We start from the raw sequence: 19,507 nt of genomic DNA, 5'->3' as shown, positions 1-19,507 counted from the left end.
TTCCATCAACGGATGAATGAATAAATAAAATGTGGCGAAACCATACAATAGTACATTATTCAGCCATAAAAAGCGGTAAAGTATTGATACACACAATATGGATGAACCTTGAAAACATTATGCTAAGTGAAAGAAGCCAGCCACAAAAGGCCACAAAGGATATGATTCTATTTATACGAAATATCCACAACAGGCAAGTCCATAGCGGAAAGTAGATAGTGGCTGCCAGGATTCAGGAGGAGGGAAAACTGGGGAGTGATTGCTTAAGAAGTATGGAGTTTCCTTTTGGGGTGATGAAAATGTACTGAACTAAGTAGTGGTGGCTGCACAACATTATGAATGTACAAAAATTCACTGAATTGTATACTTTAAAATAGTGAACATTATGTCAAATTTATTTTTTACATTACAATATTTGCATTATTATGCATAAATAATCCATTGAAAACACCAAGAGAAGGGCTGAGGGAATTGGAAGAAGATGGTTAAAAGGCACAAACTTCCAGTTACAAGGTAAATAAGTACTAGGAATATAATGTACAATGTGATGACTACAGTTATCCCTGCTGTACAATACTAGGGAAGTGGTTAAGAGAGTAGACCCTAAGAGTTCTCATCAAAAGAATTTTTCTTTACTTTTTATTGTACCTATATGAGCTAATGGATGTTAACTAAACCTACTGTGATCATTTCACAGTGTGTGTAAAGCAAACCATCATGCTGTACACCTTAAATTTATACAGTGATGCATGTAAATTATGTCTCAGTAAAACTAGAAAGAAAAAAGAAAACACCATGAGAAAATATGTCAAAATATTATCAATACCTATCTCTGAGTGATCTTATTACAAGTCATTTATGTTTTCTTCTCTGTCTCTCCAATTCCTAACTTTTCTTTAATGAACACATACTGTTTTTTTAACACACTGATTTTTGTAAGAAAATAAAAGCTGTTTTAAAAAGACATTTGCTTTTTTCCAATAACCAAAGTTATACATATTTTACTTTTTAAACATTTTATCATTTTTTAACATTTCATTTTTAAAATAGGTAATAGAAATGTAGTAAAACATATTTTTCAAATAATACAAGAGTATGCAATTTTTTTTAAAGTCTGTCTCTCAACCCAAATTTCCTTCCTGTAGACAATCACTACTAGCAATTTGTTGTGAATACTTTATATGGTTTTTGTGGTCAGAAATTAAAGCTCATTTATCCTTGTATCCTCATTATCTATGTACAATACTTGGCTCATGAGAAGGAATCAAATGATAAATAGAAAAGGATAGATAAATTAATGGATACCCAGAAAAATGGAGGACATATGAAAACAGCTAATGGACAAATGGATAGAAGATAGGCAGATGGAAGAGGAATGGAAATTTGGATATAGACTGATGGACGAATATGTGAATAGATGAATATTATTGAAAAATTACTATTACATGACTTAAAGTGACAGTCTTTGCTAACTGATCTTTCTTAGTGGCCCCTTTCAGCTACTGTACCTGATCCTTTATACCATTACATCCGCCTATGATGACTGACTTCTGTTGTGCCCTTCTAGATAGCAGTTTGGGTAAGAAAAATAAAAAAAAGAATTTAATTGGACATAAATGAACCAGTTTTTACTTACTTGAGGGAAATGTGAACCAGAGATTTTGTTTCAATCCTTTCAACTATAGTTGACTCTGAAACAACGCAGGGACCAATCACTGCGCAGTCATAAATCCACATGTAACTTTAAATTCTCAAAACATAAAAAGCTGATTAACACATATTTTGTTTCTGTTTTATATGCCGTAGTATTATAATAAAGTATGCTAGAGAAAATACAATATTATTAAGAAAATAGTAAAATACATTTACAGATTTTTTGAAAAAAATCCACATATAAGTGGACTCATTCAGTTCAAACCCATGTTGTTCAAGGGTCAACTATACATAATAAACATAAATTTGAAGCTAGAACGGTGCCAGACACAAAGTAAAATTCAATCAGTTATTACACTGATTATAATTCCCTATACATTGATAAGTAAAACATATACAATTTCTTTATAGGTGAAAACAGAAAAACGTTCCCATTATCTTGGTCTAGCACTTAGATTATCAGAAAAACATTAAGAAGAAAAAGTTAAAAACAGCACATGGTACATACAAAAAAAATTACTGAAGAATGGTTTATAATGGTGAAACACTAGAGACAACCTAAATATTAATACAGAATTTATTTTATTAAACCAATGCCTTGTTGAACTCAGGCAGTCAAACTCCTGAATTCAGTTCATGCTGAATAAAATACTGACTCCCACCAAAGACCAAATCAGTAATCTAGAAGATTAAATAAAAGAAATCTTCTGGAATGTACTGGGTAACAAGAGTTGAAATTTTTGAGAATGAATTTAAGAGACGTGAAAGTTAGAGCCTAAGTCAACATTTCTTAATAAATATACCTGAAGAAGAGAAGAGCGGCAGCAGAGGAAAAAGAGGAAAAAACCAAAAACAAAAACAAAAAACAGGAAATAAAAATTGCCTTAAACCAAGGACAAAGGAAAGCCCATAAGAAACTGACAGGACTGGAAAAAGAGACTAGAAGGAATGGAGGATGGGGTAGGAAGACAACAACTAAACTTACTAAGTACCACTTTTTAACTTTTAAAGTTCAAATTATGTGCATAGGTTATCTATTCAAAGAATAAATAACTTGTAAAAGACACAGAAAACAAAGCCAGATAAATTTTTCCTTAAAAAATCTCTATTTTCTAGACAGACTGGTAAAGCTTTAGAATGCAAGGATAATGTGAAAAATCCTAAGAGATTCCAGAGAAGAAGAAAACACGTTTCCAATTAAAAAAACTTCCAATTAAAAAAACTTCCAATGAGCACAAAAAAATACTATAAGACATGAAACAATAATTTTGGGTTCTAAGAAAAAAATTATTCTTAATATAAAATTCTACATTCAGCTATACTATCAATCATGTATGAAGACAAAATACTTTATCAGAAATGCAAGAAATCAAAAAATCTATACATCCTATATGAAAAAGCTACTCAAAAAGATATCCTCAACTAAACAAACAAACAAAATAAAGAATCCAACAAAAACCGTATGTGGGCTATAAAGAAAAACTATTAGCTGAGTATGACCCAGAAGACTGAAGAAGGGGCAAAATAAATTAAGATGATCCATTAGGTCTTAATACCTAGATTATTTCAAGCAACACTTATTTAATACACAAGATTACAATTCCTCCTCCATGGGTCTCATTACATTAATTCATTCAGCACATAATCATAATATTTTAAGGCTGTTGGTTTCCAATGTTCACTTTTTAGAATTAATCCACAGACAAAAAGCAATGAATAAACCAGAATGCAATAAAAATTATACTTTAACATTGGGCGATGAAGAAAAAAAGTAGAATGTTACTTTCCTTAACATTCACATCAGGAAGACTACAGATAATATCTAAGTTGATAAATCAAAAACAAGAAATTTAAGTTTATAAAGTCACAAAAGTATTCATCATAAAAAATTTAACAATGGTAATAAATTTAAAGTTTGATATGAGAAAAGGGAAAATAGTAGGTAGTGAGATTTCACAAAATTGCTCAGCTTTTCCAGTGGAAAGTCAACCAAAATTACCTATATATAACTGTATTGTTGAAGTGTTTTAACCATGTGAAACTATTATTTGATGAAATTTAATAGCATAAAAATAAAAATATTTCCACTTTCAATACAAATATACTATAAAGATCAAAAGACTGCTGAGAAATTAGTTAATAGAACTCTAGTTTTCTAAGTTACACAAGTTCAAATTACATTTAACTATTCTGAAGGGAGGTCAAAATTTTTTTAAATCTGCACCTAAATCCAAAACAATAGGATTCACTCAGTATTTAAATCACTCTTAAAACACAATTATAGTTACATTGTAAAAAAGAAAGGGGAAGAAGAAACTATCTCTTGTAAAAAGTAACACGTGTACCTGGAACTGCTTACTACTTTTATGAGTGAGCTTATTTAACAATCATAATGAAAATGATAGCTTTCCTACAGAAAGAGGAAACTAACCCACCTATAAGGCAAAATTTTTGTCTTATTTTTCCAGCAGCCATAGACATACTTTTCTGTCCAAATGTAAATATCTGCGAATATCTGTAAGGCTGTTTGCCATGACAAAACAAAACTAAATTAGCTGGCCTACTTGGTAATTAAATCCATTTCCTAATCACATTCAGCTTGGTAACTGAGATTATCAACCATGAAGTCTTACTGAAATATATTTTTAAATAGAAAATATGTAATAGGTTTAAAGCTTTCTTTAGAAAGACATATTAGAAATTAAAGATATTTCATAAGGGTGCCAATTTTTGATTACAGGTTTTTATTTCTCTTTGATCAATCACTGACTTCTGGATAAGAACTCGAATCCTCAATAAAAACTACTGCTGCACGCTTGTATCCTGAATTACATCCTGTCATCTCTCTTGAGATTCTCTTTTATCCTGCACAATGCATGTTCAAAACAGCTATTACAGGAAGTGTTGGACTATCAGCTATTTATAAATGGACAAAAATCTTTAAATAGCTTTGTCAGCTACCTCTTTACAGTTCTAGACCTGAAAAACTACCTGTTTTTAAAGACACGGTCATGCTAGCACCTCAAAATGTTTAAATGATCACTGAAAAAAGTATCTTGTTCCTTTGTTTTGGGATCCAAAAGCAGCACTTACATTACACAGTCACAACATGACAAGATAAGAAACAAGTTGATCTTTAAAAACACATGAACCAAATACTCTAATCATTTACCAAGAAAATTTCAAATCCTAATACATTGCCTTAAAGTCTTCTATATTGATTGATGCCTAATCTTCACTGCACTACTTGAGCATTTTGCAACAAATACACAATTTAACGTCACATTAATTTTTTAATCCAGCATATCCAGTTCAAAAATATAGTATACAGCTTGCTTCGGCAGCACATATACTAAAACTGGAACGATAGAGAAGATTAGCATGGCCCCTGAGTAAGGATGAAACACAAATTTGTGAAGTGTTCTGTATTAAAAATACATATATATAGTATATGAAAGTAAAAATTTTTAATTCATCAATATTTAAAAAGACCTTTCCATAGGTCTATATTTTTTCTATCTAAAACTCAGACATGCCTCTCCCACACTGCTAAACTTGCACTTCCTATAGCAAACTGATTTAGAACTCATTTTTATGCATTAATAATTATATTTAAAGCCTTAACATTTCTCTTCCTTATTCTCGCCTCCCTGTCTCCAGTCTTTAGTTTTATATTTCATATTGCACCATGTTAGCAAATCATTTCAAGGTATTACTTCCAAAAGTAAGCAACTTCTAGGAATTAAATTTACATCTATACTAATATGCACAATATACTGTCCCTACTAGGATATTCACTGCAGTTAGTACTAGCAAAAGACTGGAAATGGCCTAAATGTCCATCAAGAAGGAGAGTTAAGTGAATTATATGTCAATATAATGTAATACAATGAAACTATTAAGAGGAACTAAGCATCTCTGTACTAAAGATATATAATAATCTTCGAGTTATATTTAAGGTTAAAAAATATAGAGAATAAAGTGCACTACTATTTATCATTAAACACACAGCCCCCAAGAAAATAAACCTAAAAAAGAAAACCAAATGGTTGCTTCTAGAAACTGGTAAAGGGAAGGTTGACATTACATTATATTGATCCATCGATAACTTCTGGATAAGATCTCAGTAATTATTGCACTTATTACTCACTAAACATACTTTTTTGTTATTTTTTTACAAAATATTTTTTTGAAAAAGTAATCAAGTATCTTTGATTCCATTCGCAACTTGAGTTTTCGGTTCAAATATCGGTTTATCAATCTATTTCAGCCTCAAAATTTCTTATAAACTTGAAAGACACCAACATCTTTCTTATTTGTCCACATCATCATTTATGCATTTTTATTAAAAGTCCACTTCACGCATTTGAGAATTATAAATGTGTTCCTAAGTTAATCATTCCCAAAACTCTAAATCTGTGCAGTTCAATATTATAGCTACTAGCCAGCATCTCAGTCATACCAACCATGTTTCTTGAGCCACGTGTGGCTAGTGGCTACCATACCGGACAGATGCATTTTCATCATTACATAAAGTTCAATTGGATAGCACTGCTCTAGTCTAAGGTTTGGCAAAATACAGCCTGCAGGCCAAATTCAGCCCACTACCTGTTTTTGTAAACAAAGTTCTATTAGAACAAAGCCATTCTAATTTGTATTTGTTTACATAGTGTCTATGGATACTTTGTCACTACAACAGCAGATTCAAGTAATTGCCACACAAGTATGGCCCATAAAGCCTAAAATATGTAGTATCTACCTCTTTATGGAAAAAGTTTGTCAACCACTGCTCTAGACAATCAGATTTCATTGAAAAAAAAATTCATTTCCCTTAGGCCTCAAAAATAAAGTTTTGAAGGCCTGCATTGCATATATGAAGAACCAATTAAATATAAACCGATGTCTACCTGATTACTAAGTGCTAAAGATACTATTTTTTTTTAACATATATCAAAAAGTCCTAAAATGCTTGCCGACATTTTCTAAGCATCTCTATAAAATAGGTAGTAAAAACATAGAAGACAGATAACTAGTTTAAAAATTTAAAAAGAGCTGGCCAAAGAGGAAAAAAGTGCTAATACTTCAAAAATATTTACTTATGTTCCTTATCTCTACTAAAAGAAATGTTATCAATTGTCTTGAAAAGCATCATATAATTTTAGACAAAAAATTACACTATATTCCTATAGTTAGTGCTACACTATATTCCTGTAGTTAGTGCTACAGGAATATTTACATTTAATCACTTATTTCACGTAACATCACTATATTTCAGGCTTTCAAAACAATTACCAAAAATTATCAGTGAAACACTGTTTACCAATTTAGGGTATTGTTTTAAATTTAATAAAATTTTTGAGTGTGCATTATATGCCCAACCCTGCACAAGGCACTGGAAATAGAATGATCACCCACTTGTAGCTAATAGTTTATGAGGTAGATTATTATTACTTATAGTGATATTACACGCATAAGAACAAAGAAGAGCAGAAGCACTGCTAATGAGTAGACTGGGTGAATAAAGGAAGGCTTCTAGAAGAAAAGCTACTTGAATTGGGTACTGAAGTATAAGCAGGAGTTCGCCAGGTTTGTGGAGGTAAGGGAAAGAGGGAAAAATGGCAGAGCAACACCATTCTAATTTGAATGTAGAAAAAAATAAATAAGACCCGAAAAAGACTTAGTCTTAGAAAACGAGCTATTCAATGCTACAGAAGCATATGGCTTGAACACACTGGAAAAAATGAGGGAGTTGGTGGCAGGTGGGAAGACTATTAAGACCAAAGATTTTAGAATCCGAATGCAAAAACCTGTACATGCCACTTAGGAATTAAGATCGGACGTTACTATATGAGCCTTAGAGAATGTAGTTTTCCAATAAGAAATATGACGTGATTGACTTTATTTTGTAGGAAAATGACACTGCAGCAAGGATCTTGGACAACAGTGAGGAAAGATTAATGGCAGAAACCAACCAGCTACTGTGCAAATCAGACATGATGGCCAAAAGTAATGTTGGTGAGGATGAAAACAGATGAAGAGGAGTAACTAAGTGTGGTAGAATCTATAGGCCAGCGTCTTTTAAAAAATGTCCCTCATATGTGATATTTTCCCTTTTCCATATATTTTGGTATAGATGTATCCTTTGCATAGAAAAAGTTTATACAGTAAGATTGTCAAAACTGAAGGCAAAATGGCCTTTTGTTTTCCTCCCACAGTATTAGGAAGGAAAACACATTAGAAATGCAATAACTCAAGAGTCAAGAGGTCTGGATTACAGGCTTAACTTTGCTGTGAGACTATGGGCATGACCACCTCTAAAAGCTCTGGTTTTCTCATTTGTAAAAAGAGGAAATTAGACTACATGATCTAAAACTCTTGAAAGTTCTAAAATGCTATGATCATACTGATATATCTTTAAATCTTCGGGTTTCCAAAAACATGCAAATACAATCATCTATTTAACTATCAACCAAATATGAAAACCCCATCAAAAACAGGCAAACACTATTGTACCCATTATTTACCTACTACATATGTGAAAGATTTCATGACATACATTAAGACATGTAGTCATCAACTATTCATCTGAAACTCTACAGCAAAACTGAAACTCTAAGATGTCTGTCAGCCATTTCGCTTTTAATTACTCAATCTTTCAAAAACATCTCCAGAAAAGAGCATTCTTTTACTGGAGTGGTTCAAAAGACTAAATATCTGCCTGCAAAGCTGAATAGTAGTATTGTTGGGTACAAGTTTTCAGACATAACACTATCCTATGGAATGTTTGTCTGAACCTCTTATCGACAAAGAACTTTTTAACAATATTCCTTTATCAATCAAAACAAAGTATTGCAAACTTAAGAAGGTCTTGAGATTTGTAACTATATACTTACTGTTTTGGGTGACTTTTTTACTAATGTTGAAAGAAAAGTTGTATTACAAATTCCTTCCATATTAGAAAGTCTAGAAATATTCTACACTTGTTTCTCTTCAAAAACTTTTAAAAGTCTATTTTTTTTTAAAGGGATAGTTGGGTCAAGAGACTCTTACTTCAAAACAAAAAGATGGAACAAATAACATGAAAGATGAAAAACCCAGATGTAAATCTTGAATTTTCCAGTCTGTTCTAACTCTATGTAGCATAATTAATATAGCCTAAGTTAGTTAAATATTTCAAAGGAAATAACATTCTAAGGTTTTGTAAACTGTAATATTAAACTATAAGCAGAGGCTTTTCTAATGACGTTTTATGTTACATTACATCTTCCAGTATTTCTTCCAGTGAACGATTTAGGGGTTATACAATATACTACACTATAAATACCAGAATAATTTTTTTAGCTACTCATGTGATTTTCTTGCTCCCTAAAATAGTATTGCACATTTTTCTGAGTTAACCAAAATAAATTCTGGAAAGAACTATAATTTACCATGATCAGAGTGTAAAATCCTTTACTACGCAAATTGTATTAGTTTAGAACCATCTCTAAACACTTTTTGTTCTTTCAAATTGCTGCTATCAATTATCAAACTAATCCCACTACCAACCCACAAGAAATGTGTTTACTGTAAAGCCTCAAATATCAACCAGACCTTCATCTAAGAAAAAAATCTTTATGCTGATTTTTCTTACATGTAATATACTGATTTAAACTCATGTTTTCAGGTCCTAAGTTTTTTTTAAAAGCATATTTTGAAGATACACAAACTGATCTTTCCAAAACAGCTTTATTAACTCTAGGCAAACAAATTTCACTCAAGAAGGAAGTGTTCAAATCAAGAACTTTATTAGAGGGGGAAGTATTTAAAAAGAACAAATAGAAGCAGGAATTAAATTATCTGGTTTTGCTGTAGCCCGTGCTATTCAAATACATTTCAGAAGCAGAATTTTTAACTTTTCTCAAAAGTTGCCAGCTAAAAGGAAGCTATTTTAACAAAAAAATTAAATACATTTTAAAAATTCCAAATCAAGTATATTACAAAGTTCGCATGAGTATGAAAAACAGTATGTCTGATTTGTTTTGTCCAATTAGAAAAACTAGATGTGCTTTCCCCAAATTTATCTGATTAAGACTGCCACAGGAACACCAGCATAACAAGTAGAGTGAATATTCCAAAAACAAATATAAGTTAATCATATCACCTCACATTCCAAGATACTCGTGCAAGGGCACCTGGCAATTAGCTAAAAGAATTATGAGAAAAGTTTACAAACAACTGAATATTATGGGGTCCATTCAGTTATGAGAAAAAATTACTTGCAATAACAATCATTTACATTTGTATAGTACCTTGCAATTTTCACGTTTTATGATAAAACAATTTATAAAGTTTTGCTCTTTGGTTCTCTGTATGAAGTTAGCACACACATACACACACACCCCTACCTACTTTGGTCCTAGAGTTCAAAAATCAACCATATCAATTAAAACAGGGTGCGCAGAGCGATGAGCAGAACTTCAAACTTAACTAATGTCATTGTGGCTGATATTTTTATCCGAAATGTTCCGCTAAGATCCTAAAAACTTTCTTCCATATAGTCTGACGGTCTTTAAAGTCTAAGGACGGGCATAAGTTCCCAGGCGTCCTCACTCTGGGAGAGGGGAATTCCTGCCAGGATGGGCAGTGAAGTGATGACTGGTAAACCTACCGTTCAGAAACAGGAAGCTGGTTCCACCTGTCCTGCAGTGCGAGCCCTTCTGCCCTTCGAAAGAGAGGCGTTCTCAATATATTATGCAGCTCGCCTTCTCCTGGGAGAGCAGTCAGTAAAAGCTTCCTAAGGGGTTCCCTCAGCTCTCAGGAAAACAAAGGTTCGGGCCCAGTTCTGTTATCACTCCGCATTCCGTTCTGGATAATCTAGGTGCTCGATAAACCCCTGCACGCACTCATTTGGCAGAAGATGGAATGGAAGGCATAAGATAACCAAGGCAAGTAAATGAATTACCAGAGAACTGGACGAACTCTGAAGTTCTGCGGGCAAAACGCGGTTAGTCCCTCAGGAGGTCTTACATTCGAAGGAAGGTGCGGAATTCAGAATGTGAGAATGCGAAATCGGGGCGAGCAAGGAGGAGGTCGAGAAATCGCTGAGTATCCGACAAGGGCTGGAGGGACTGCGCTGAGGGGCTAACAGGCTGGCTGGCCCCAAGGGCGGAGGTGACCATGGGGTCAGATCCAAGAGGCTGGCTGGGACCCCAGCGCTCGGCCGCCCGACAGGCTCCTCGGCAAGGTTTCAAACCGCCGCCCCCGGGGAGGCGCTCAGCCGATTGGAAGTTCCACATCGACCGTCACCAGCCTAGGGCCGAGCAGCAACTCCTCGGCGGAGCTCTCCCAGCCCTCCGCGTCTACTCAAGAGTACAGACCCCCCAAACTCCACCTCTAACCGAGGTCCCAACTCCAGTCCCGTCGCCAGCCTCCAAGCACGCGGACGGCGTCCTCCGGGACGGGACCGACGCCCCCCGACTAAGCTGTGCCGCGGGAGTTCGCCCTAGGGGCGCGAAGCGGCCACGCGGCGTGCGGGCAGGACCCGCGTCCCTCAGAGGCTGCCCCAGGACGGGGCCCCGCGACCACCTCCGCCTCGCCCCTCGGGCACGGCCCGGCCGGGCTCCGACCCACCCATCCCGCGCGGTGGCGGGCAGGGCGAGGACCCGAGCGAGCCTACTCCCCCGCCCCTGCTCTTACCCATCTTTCCGCCTCGCTTTGTAGACGTGCCCGTAGGTGCCGCGTCCCACTTTGCACCCTTCGTACTCAAACAAATCCTCCACCCGCTCCCGCTCGGCCGCCAGCTTCGCCTTGAAATCATAATCCATTGTCTGCTTCCCCCATAGAGGCACTGGGACGCGGGGGCCGCCGCCGCTCAGTCCCTCCTCCTCCTCCCCCCGCGACCGCGGCTCCACTTCTCCAACAGCCGCCTCTCGGGCGCGCGCGCGCCGCCCGCCGCCCCGCGATCCGCCTTCAGTAAGGGACTCCTCGGCGGCCGCGGCATCCACCTCCTCCACCACCTCCTCCTCCTCCTCCTCCTCCTCCGCGGCGGCGGCGGCGGCGGCGACGGCTCCCGCAGACACCCCCAGTCCCGCCTCCCCTCTTCATTTCCTTGTTTTGGAACCTGGTGGGCCGCGCCACGGCTTCCTCGAGCTCATTAACGAACCAGCACTCCCGCCCCGATGTCGCGGAGGTTCCTGGGAAATGTAGTTCCGACTGTCCCAGAAGCGGTTGCGTTACACCGGGAAGAGAAATACAGCTCCCAGGTTGCCTTGGGTCTCTACAGCCTCGCCCCCCACAAGGTATGCACGCCTGCGCACTGGAGCCGCCCTCCCCCTCAGCGAGGGAATGCCAGTTCCTGTGAAGGTAGAAAGCGCGAAGTTGTTGTGTGCTTTCTGCGAGTCTGTAGGAGCTGGTGGAAAGAAGGCCCTTGTCCTGGTGTCAGGAAGGTACTTCACTATAATTATCTCCGAACAAGGACAGTGGAAAACATTTAACAAGCGCCTTGCTCAGGAGTCAGCTCTAGTGGTTTAAGAGGCGAAGACTGTGGTTAGGATAGTTGTACTGCAGATTGTTTTTTGTAGCAATTGGTCAGCCCGTTGCCCCGCCTCCGGCCCTTTCGCTCATTGGCGGAGACTAGAGAATGATGTTCTCGTTGGTGCATGGGTATCCCCGGGTTTTGGCTTCTTTCCCGCTCTTGATTGGTAATTGAATGTGCTCGGTTCTTCCTGATAGGGTAATCTTTTTTTCTTGACGTTGCAAAAACTATTTCAAAAGCTCAACATTCAGCGGTTTCTAGCATCGGTCTGAGGGAGAACATGTAACTTCTGAACCCTAAAAGCCAATCATCTTTTTCTTGGCCCTCTATTCATGATCTCCTCCGAGCGTATGCGATTCCCCTAGCCAAGTGTTGGCCGTCTAAGGACAATTAAAGTGCTTGGTGGTTGCAGCGTTTAAAAAACAGTCGGGTTGGTTGGATTGTAAGGGTTTTTTACGGTGTATACGTAATGGTGATATTCTCCCGGAATGTTTAAGAAAGTCTCCTTAATCAAGATGAACATTGATTCATCTCGTTATTGCAGGCATAATGTGTCAGATGCTTAGGATGCAATCTTAAAGACGATTGGTGCCAGGATAGGACTTATGTACCATATTCAGTGAAAACACAAAGGAGGATATGGTCCATTCTACCCGAAGTGGTAAGGAAAGTGAATAGTGTCCGCCTGGTTTTGGAAGAAAACCTGGAAAACTAGAGGGAGGAAGTGGGAGGATCGTTTATTACTATTGTAGTAACAATAGTAAGTTTACTGGGAAACTTCCTCAGATCTTGAGTCAATTTAGAGTATCTGAGTTTCTCTTATTGCCAGGCACTTTGATAAGTGCTGGAGATACCCGATGAAAATTAGTGTTTTTCCATCAGGGAGCTAAAACCCAATGAAGAAATAAACATGCAAACAAAAATAAACTTTGGGTACAATGAGCAATGGTAGACTAGGAGGACTGCTAGAGTACTCAGGCTAGACTTAACAAAGGAGGTAGATTTGAGTCAAAATTTAAAGAACTTATTTGGAAAACAAATGGGGAAATAGGGAGCAGGATATTTTTTCAGGCAGAACCAGCATGTGCATATACCATGAGAAAACGTGATATATTCTGAAAAATGCAACTAGCTTGAATAGTGCAGATTAAGGCAGGGAAAGGATGGCTAAAAAGAGACTGGATGGATAAGCAGACGTCAAATTATGACGTCTGTGTCAAGCAGAAGTTTTAGATTTCATCATTCTGTAGATAATAGGAAGCCATTAAAGACTTTTGAGCTAAGGAGTAATGCAATCAGTGTTGTGTATTCAAAAATCCTTCAGACAACAGTGTTTGAGATAGATGGGAGGAAGGTGAGTACCGTGAAAAAGCTATTACATTAATTAATACTTGTAAAATACAGAGATCTGAACCGTGGAGTGGCAATGCTGATTTTAAGAAAAAGGCAGATACCAGAATTAATTTATGAATCAAATTCAACAGAACCTGGTGATTAATTAAACATGGGGTTAAGGGAGAGAGAATAATCCAAGATAATTTTGAGGTTTTTAACTTCAACATAAAATAAGAAATAAAAGAATAGGAGCAATTTTTAAGACAAAAACGATGAGTTTGGCTGGGACATGCTGAATTTGAAGTGTCCGTGGGGCATCAAGATTGAAATAACAAGTAAGCAGATGAATATTTTTACTTGCCAATAAGAAGTCTTAATTTGGAAATCATCAGTGTATAATGGTGGGGGTGCGGAGAATATTTTTTAGTTGGTTGCTATTTTTAAATAGGGGGTTTCAAATTCATTATATCCTCAGAATATCCCTAGAAGGTCTAATGTATTATTCGTATTTTACGTAGGAACAAACTGAGACATCTAGTAAATTGTAGAGCCAGGTCTTAATATGTACTTGGGAGTAAATAGAAAGTGGACAAAATCCAGTATAGATTATGAAATGCTTAACTAAAAAAATAAAAAAGTTTGACCATATCCTCTATTACCAAGGATACGAGGAAGCAGACACTCTTCCATATTGCCCGTAGAAGTATATATAGCAATGTATACATTAGATTTTGATCTTGCCAACATCTATCAAAATTACATAATAGTATCGTACAATTATACTCCTCGTGGTGGATGTGGTGCTGTGCCTCCTAGATCACCCTTTAGAATTAAAGGATGTATCTTCCACTCTCTACCCTCAAAGCTGCTGGAAGTGTTGCTTCGGACAGCCTTTAGCTGTCAGCCCTATTCAGGAATCTGAAGAGCCACCTTGCCTAGGTCATGCCATTTGCCTAGAGTAACCTATATCCAATGGCTGATCAGTGCAGGGATTTAAAGGCCCAGACCACTCACCCCACTTTAGAACAACTCTGATAGGTCATCCTATCTTCAGAATTTCCTGTGAGGCTGGCTGAGGCCATCACTGAGAATGCATTGCAGACCAAGTCCTTAATCTCCCCCATCCTACTTTCTTCTTTTCCCTTCCATAGGTATTGTTCCCGGTTTATTAACTCTCTGTAATAAACTGATACATGTTAATCTCTGTCTCAGAATCTGCTTCCCCAGGAGCCCAATTTGTGGTATTCCCTACAGGTATATAATGATATAATTAAAGGTTACATACTGAAAGAAATTTTAAAAAAAGAAAAAATAAATAAAAGTTATATACTGAGGATTGTTTCTAATAAGAGAAGAAGGAACTTTTCATATATTGAGGGAAAAGAGCTGATGGAAATATTGGGGCTAAAATATGGAGCTCCAAGAGGACTAGTAATTGAAGTGAAAATAAAAGCTAGCATTTATTGAATCCTAGGCATTTTATATTGTTAGCTAATATGATCGTTAAAATGGCCTTATGAGAAAGGTGTATATTATCTCCATTTTACAAATAAGAAAACTGAAGCTCCAGGAGGATAATTTGTGTAACATTATAGTGAGTCAGTGATAGTATTTAACCTCAAGTCTCTAAGACTTGAAATACAGAGAATGTATTTCATAATGGCCACTGCCATTGAGGTGTTCATTGTCTCAGTACTTACAAGAGGACTTCTTTGCCTTTGCTCTTTCCACTTAACCAGCAACAGTTTTCTGGCCAATTATATTTCAGAGTATTAACTGCCATGTAAATTCCTGTTACTCTTCTGGGAGGCATATTCAGACAAAACATTGATTAAAAAGTCTGAGAACAAAGTTCCTTTTAATAAGGATGATCTAAGCTCAAAGACTATTGGGGAAACAGATTCTGGTCTCTTCAGTACAGAGTCGTGTCAGGGAAGCTGAGAGAGAAGAATGGGAGGCAATGGGATTAAGAATTAGCTCGCTCTCCCTGCTAGATAAGGATGCAGGCCAAACTAAGGGAGGCATGCCCACCTGCTGCTAATAGGGTATAAGAGTTTGATACCTGTGTCAGTTTCCTAGGACTGTTGTAAAAAAAAAAAAAAAAAATGAACAAACTGGGTGGCTTAAAACAATAAGAATTTATTCTCTCACAGCCCTGGAGGCCAGAAGTCTGAAATCAAGAATAGGCAAGGTTGGTTCCTTCTGGAGACTGAGAGGAAGAATCTGTTCCATGCCTGTCTCTTAGCTTCTGGTGCTTGCTAATAATCCTTGGCATGCCTTGGCATGAGACAGCATAATACCAGTCTCTGCCTCTGTCTTCACATTGCCATCTTCCATCTGTGTCTATGTCCAAATTCCCCTCTTCTTAAAAGGATATCAGTCATATTGGATTTAAGTCTCACTCTAATCCAGTATAACCTTACTGTAACATCTACAAAGAACTTGTTTCCAAGTAAGATCACACTCTCAGTTTCTAGGTAGACATGAATTTGGGGGGAACACTATTCAACCCAGGACAGTACCCAAGGTTTGACTCTATCTCTGAATGATGGGCCATCTGAAAAGGATAAGAAAATAGTCCTTGTCCTCATCTCACACCTCATTCAGTGAAAACGAGAGGGAATCTTTGGCATTCCCAGACTGGGCTTTCTTATTTATATTTTTATTTTCATAAAGGAGGTCTAACTATAAGAATGTTATTAGAATACTTCCTCTTCATCTTTTAGTCATATTTCTCTAATGATAAAAACATATAATGGCGAATGAATCTGATCCTTAAAAATTAACCTAATATTCTCTGTAGACAGATTACAAGATCTTTTTGTTCTTTTTATTGTCATTTTTAGTAGATCATGTATGGGAAAATACAGGATGTCCTCAAATATACAGTAAATACAATGTGTTACAAAACAGCAGCAAAGTGGGTTTGTCTGTCCCACTATTGAGCACGTGCTTATTTCAAAGAGAGCTGGGGGACATTTTTTTTTCATTCAGGGAAGAAAAAAATCAAATTCCTTCCAAGTAGAAGCAAGACTACAAGGAACCTTACTTATCTTTTTGACTTGCTATGTTTTCAGAAAAACAAAGAGAAAAAGAAATGAAAAGTCCACAAATAGAACTTTACCAGTCATCCTTTCATTCTTAAACTTCTTAGCTCCAGTATAGCACAAATGGTTCCCTGACACCAGAATGCAGCCTGCCCTGGGTTTTAAGCAATAATCAAATAAAGGCTACTATGCAGAAGTTAATAAGGCCTAATCACATGCCAGTAAGGAATTTGAAAAGTTTAATTTGACCATTAAAAAACTGAGTTTATTTGACACTGGTAAAAATTGCAATGAAAGAAAAAAATTGATGATTTCAACAGTTTGTTCATGTCAAAAGGAAAGGTGGGTGTGCCCAGCTTCCAGTGGATTAGTCATGAAGAGAACTGAGCTGCAAATCTTGCAAATCAGGTTCAATGCTATGTGAAAGTAGTAATAAGCAACATCGTGACTATTTTTTAATGCTAATGTCCTTGGTCATAACTAGTTTATAAGCTATGTGGAAGTCAAATTTGAATATGGAGATAAAATTTGTCTTATCAAAGTCTAATCTAGGTCAGGGAAGAAGAGGTTTACCAAGTTGTTTTCCCATGGTTTAAGATTCAGCTCAGGATCATCTCCTTTAAGAAGTCTTCTCTTACCTCCCCTAGACTAGATTGAGTGCCCCTCATTGATGTTAGCAACACTCTTAAGATTTCTTTACATTTTCCTTGTCTATGCATATTGTGTTTATATGTCTTTCTTCCAAGATAGTGTATTAGAAATAGCAACTAATAATTTTAAAGTAGTTTTATTAATTCTTCAAAAATAATAAATATTCTCACACGGTTATAGTTAAAAACTGTTTTCCAAAACAAAAATAAAATTAATGAAAAGAATGCCATTGTCTTACATGTTTATAAATCTCTATATCTGGATTAATAGAATCCAGGTAGATTTCCATATCTGCTTCTGCATGTCTTCTGTTATAATGTTATTTTAGTTATGTTTTGTTTGGTCGATTATGTTTTGTTATGAAGAAAATCTAGCATCACACAGGTATATGCATAGTTAAAAAAAAAAAGGGAGGGGTATTTTAATAGCCCTTTCAGATAATTATAGAGTTATTATTCTCCAATACTATATCAAAATTCAACAAGTGGTAGTTTATTAAAGGATAATTTCAATGTAGAATCTGAAACCAATAGCAATGAAGTTTTTATATTCTATAACCTAAAAATCTATTGGTCTACATTCAACTTTAAATGATTGGTCTCACTATGGAGTTACATATTTGTAACATCATACATTAGTCATTTGAAAAATGTTTCACTAAATTATATGAATCTTCCAAATGTTGACATATTCCATTATCAAAAAAATCATATTTGCTAATATCACCACAGATCTCATCAGGAAAGATTTAAGCATTGTGAAGATATCAAGCTCATAGTGTTAAGTAAGTTTTTCAAAATACTGATTTTTGCTTGAAAACTCAACTGTTATCATGGGCAACAAATACCATAAGCTCTTTTCCTTGAAGTAACACTGTCACTTCATTCATTTCTAAGAAAATGCCAAAAACCCAGTCTGAATAATCGTAGTTTTTCAGGCATTCTTTCAGGTAAAACTGATGGCCGATGGAAAAAAAGTGGCTGGTAAAGCTCACAATTCCAGTGATTGTGCTTTCCTCAAGACAACCATTACACTTCAGTAGGCCGCAGAAGTGCTTTATGCTTACTTCCATTTTGTCCCACAGAATACTAAAAAGATATGTCCTCTAGGGTCAAGATTTAATAAAGCTAATAATTTTTCTGCTTTATTGAGGATATCCCTATATGTAACTGGTATTTTCTTTATGGCGAGTTTATGGTGTTCATGAATACGATGACAAGTACGGTTTGGTGCCACTGTCTCTCTCATACATGCTGAAATACCAGCAATTTTACCCACCATTGATTTCTTTTGCACCATTAGTGCAAATGTCAATGCAGTAAAAAAAGAGGGAAAGGAAGGGACAAATAACATCTTAATATTATTATGAAAATAGTTTTAACCTTGTAGACTCCTAGAAAGGGTGTTATCAATACCTAGGAGTCCAGGGACCATATTTTTAAGAACTACTGTGGTAAATAGCTAGTGCCCCACTTTATAAATTCTCTAGAACTGCTGTAATAAAATACCGCATACTAGGTACCTTAAAACAACAGAAATTTATTTTCACAGTCTGGATGCTAGAAGTTTGAAATTGAGGTTATCAGTAGGGCCATATTCCCACAGATGGTTCTTCTAGCTTCTGGTGGCCCCAGGGATTCCTTGGCTTGTGGCAGCATAACTCCAGTCTCTGCCTTTATCTTCACTTGGCCTTCTCTGTGTGTATCTCTGTGTGCTCACTTCTTCTTATAAGGATACTAGCTATTGGATTTAGTATAACCTAGTATAACCTTGTAAAGGAGGAAAAAGTTTTCATTGACCCTCTCAGAGCCCCTAGGTAGGTCTGAAAATAACTTTTATGTGACCCAGGAGAACTTCATAAGGAAATGACGACCCATAGAAACAGACCTGAATATCTTTATGCTAGCTTTGATTAAGAGTGGACAGTTATAGAGGAATATGATAAGTTGAAGAATAAGTAAAAGGGAAAACTTAGCAAGTCCTGTTTGTTCATATTCTTCTCAGCTTCCCTTTGTCTGTAGAGATAAGCATGTTCCCTTCCCCCAGGTATAGAGAGAACACCTCAAACATGAGTTTTATGACCCGTTGGGATGTCTTGGGGGAGGAGGAGGCTGGTCAGAAATACCTCCCTGCTTCTGTTTTCTCAAAGTCTTTTGGCTTAAAATATTCACTATGCCTAGGTCATTTCAAAGAGAGCTTGTGGGATGAAAACCAGAAGCTCTTAACTCCGTGACCAAAGATTGAAGTTCTCCATAGGATATAATAGTCACTCAATAGTACTATGTTTTCCTGAGGAGATATAAGA

At 36.5% G+C, this 19,507-nt stretch overlaps 1 protein-coding gene, 1 non-coding gene and 1 pseudogene across 5 annotated transcripts in view; 2 read left to right on the top strand and 1 right to left on the bottom strand.

Annotated features, from left to right (window-relative positions):
- The window catches only part of CDK19 (cyclin dependent kinase 19), a 127,116-nt gene extending 115,471 nt beyond the window's left edge, over positions 1 to 11,645 (bottom strand). For 2 of the 4 annotated variants that reach the window (XM_023533386.1, XM_011364820.2), the window contains exon 1: positions 11,332 to 11,644. Coding sequence is in view for 2 of the 4 variants with exons in the window: in XM_011364820.2 (XP_011363122.1) it covers positions 11,332 to 11,459 (128 nt within the window). In the remaining 2 variants the exon portion in view is untranslated. Of the gene's footprint in view, positions 1 to 11,331 lie in introns of all 4 variants that reach the window. The other 2 variants (XM_011364823.2, XM_011364821.2) reach the window with 2 other exon arrangements.
- Positions 4,986 to 5,086, top strand: LOC111742795 (annotated as a pseudogene).
- Positions 11,646 to 19,380: 7,735 nt separating the features above from the next.
- On the top strand, positions 19,381 to 19,507 carry LOC111742796. Its single transcript, XR_002781481.1, has one exon. It is a non-coding gene; the product is annotated as a small nucleolar RNA SNORA25 (small nucleolar RNA).

The sequence above is a fragment of the Pteropus vampyrus genome, unplaced genomic scaffold, assembly GCF_000151845.1.
Source record: "Pteropus vampyrus isolate Shadow unplaced genomic scaffold, Pvam_2.0 Scaffold101, whole genome shotgun sequence".
NCBI classification, from domain to species: Eukaryota; Metazoa; Chordata; class Mammalia; order Chiroptera; family Pteropodidae; genus Pteropus; species Pteropus vampyrus.
This window is presented reverse-complemented; position numbering and strand designations above follow the sequence as displayed.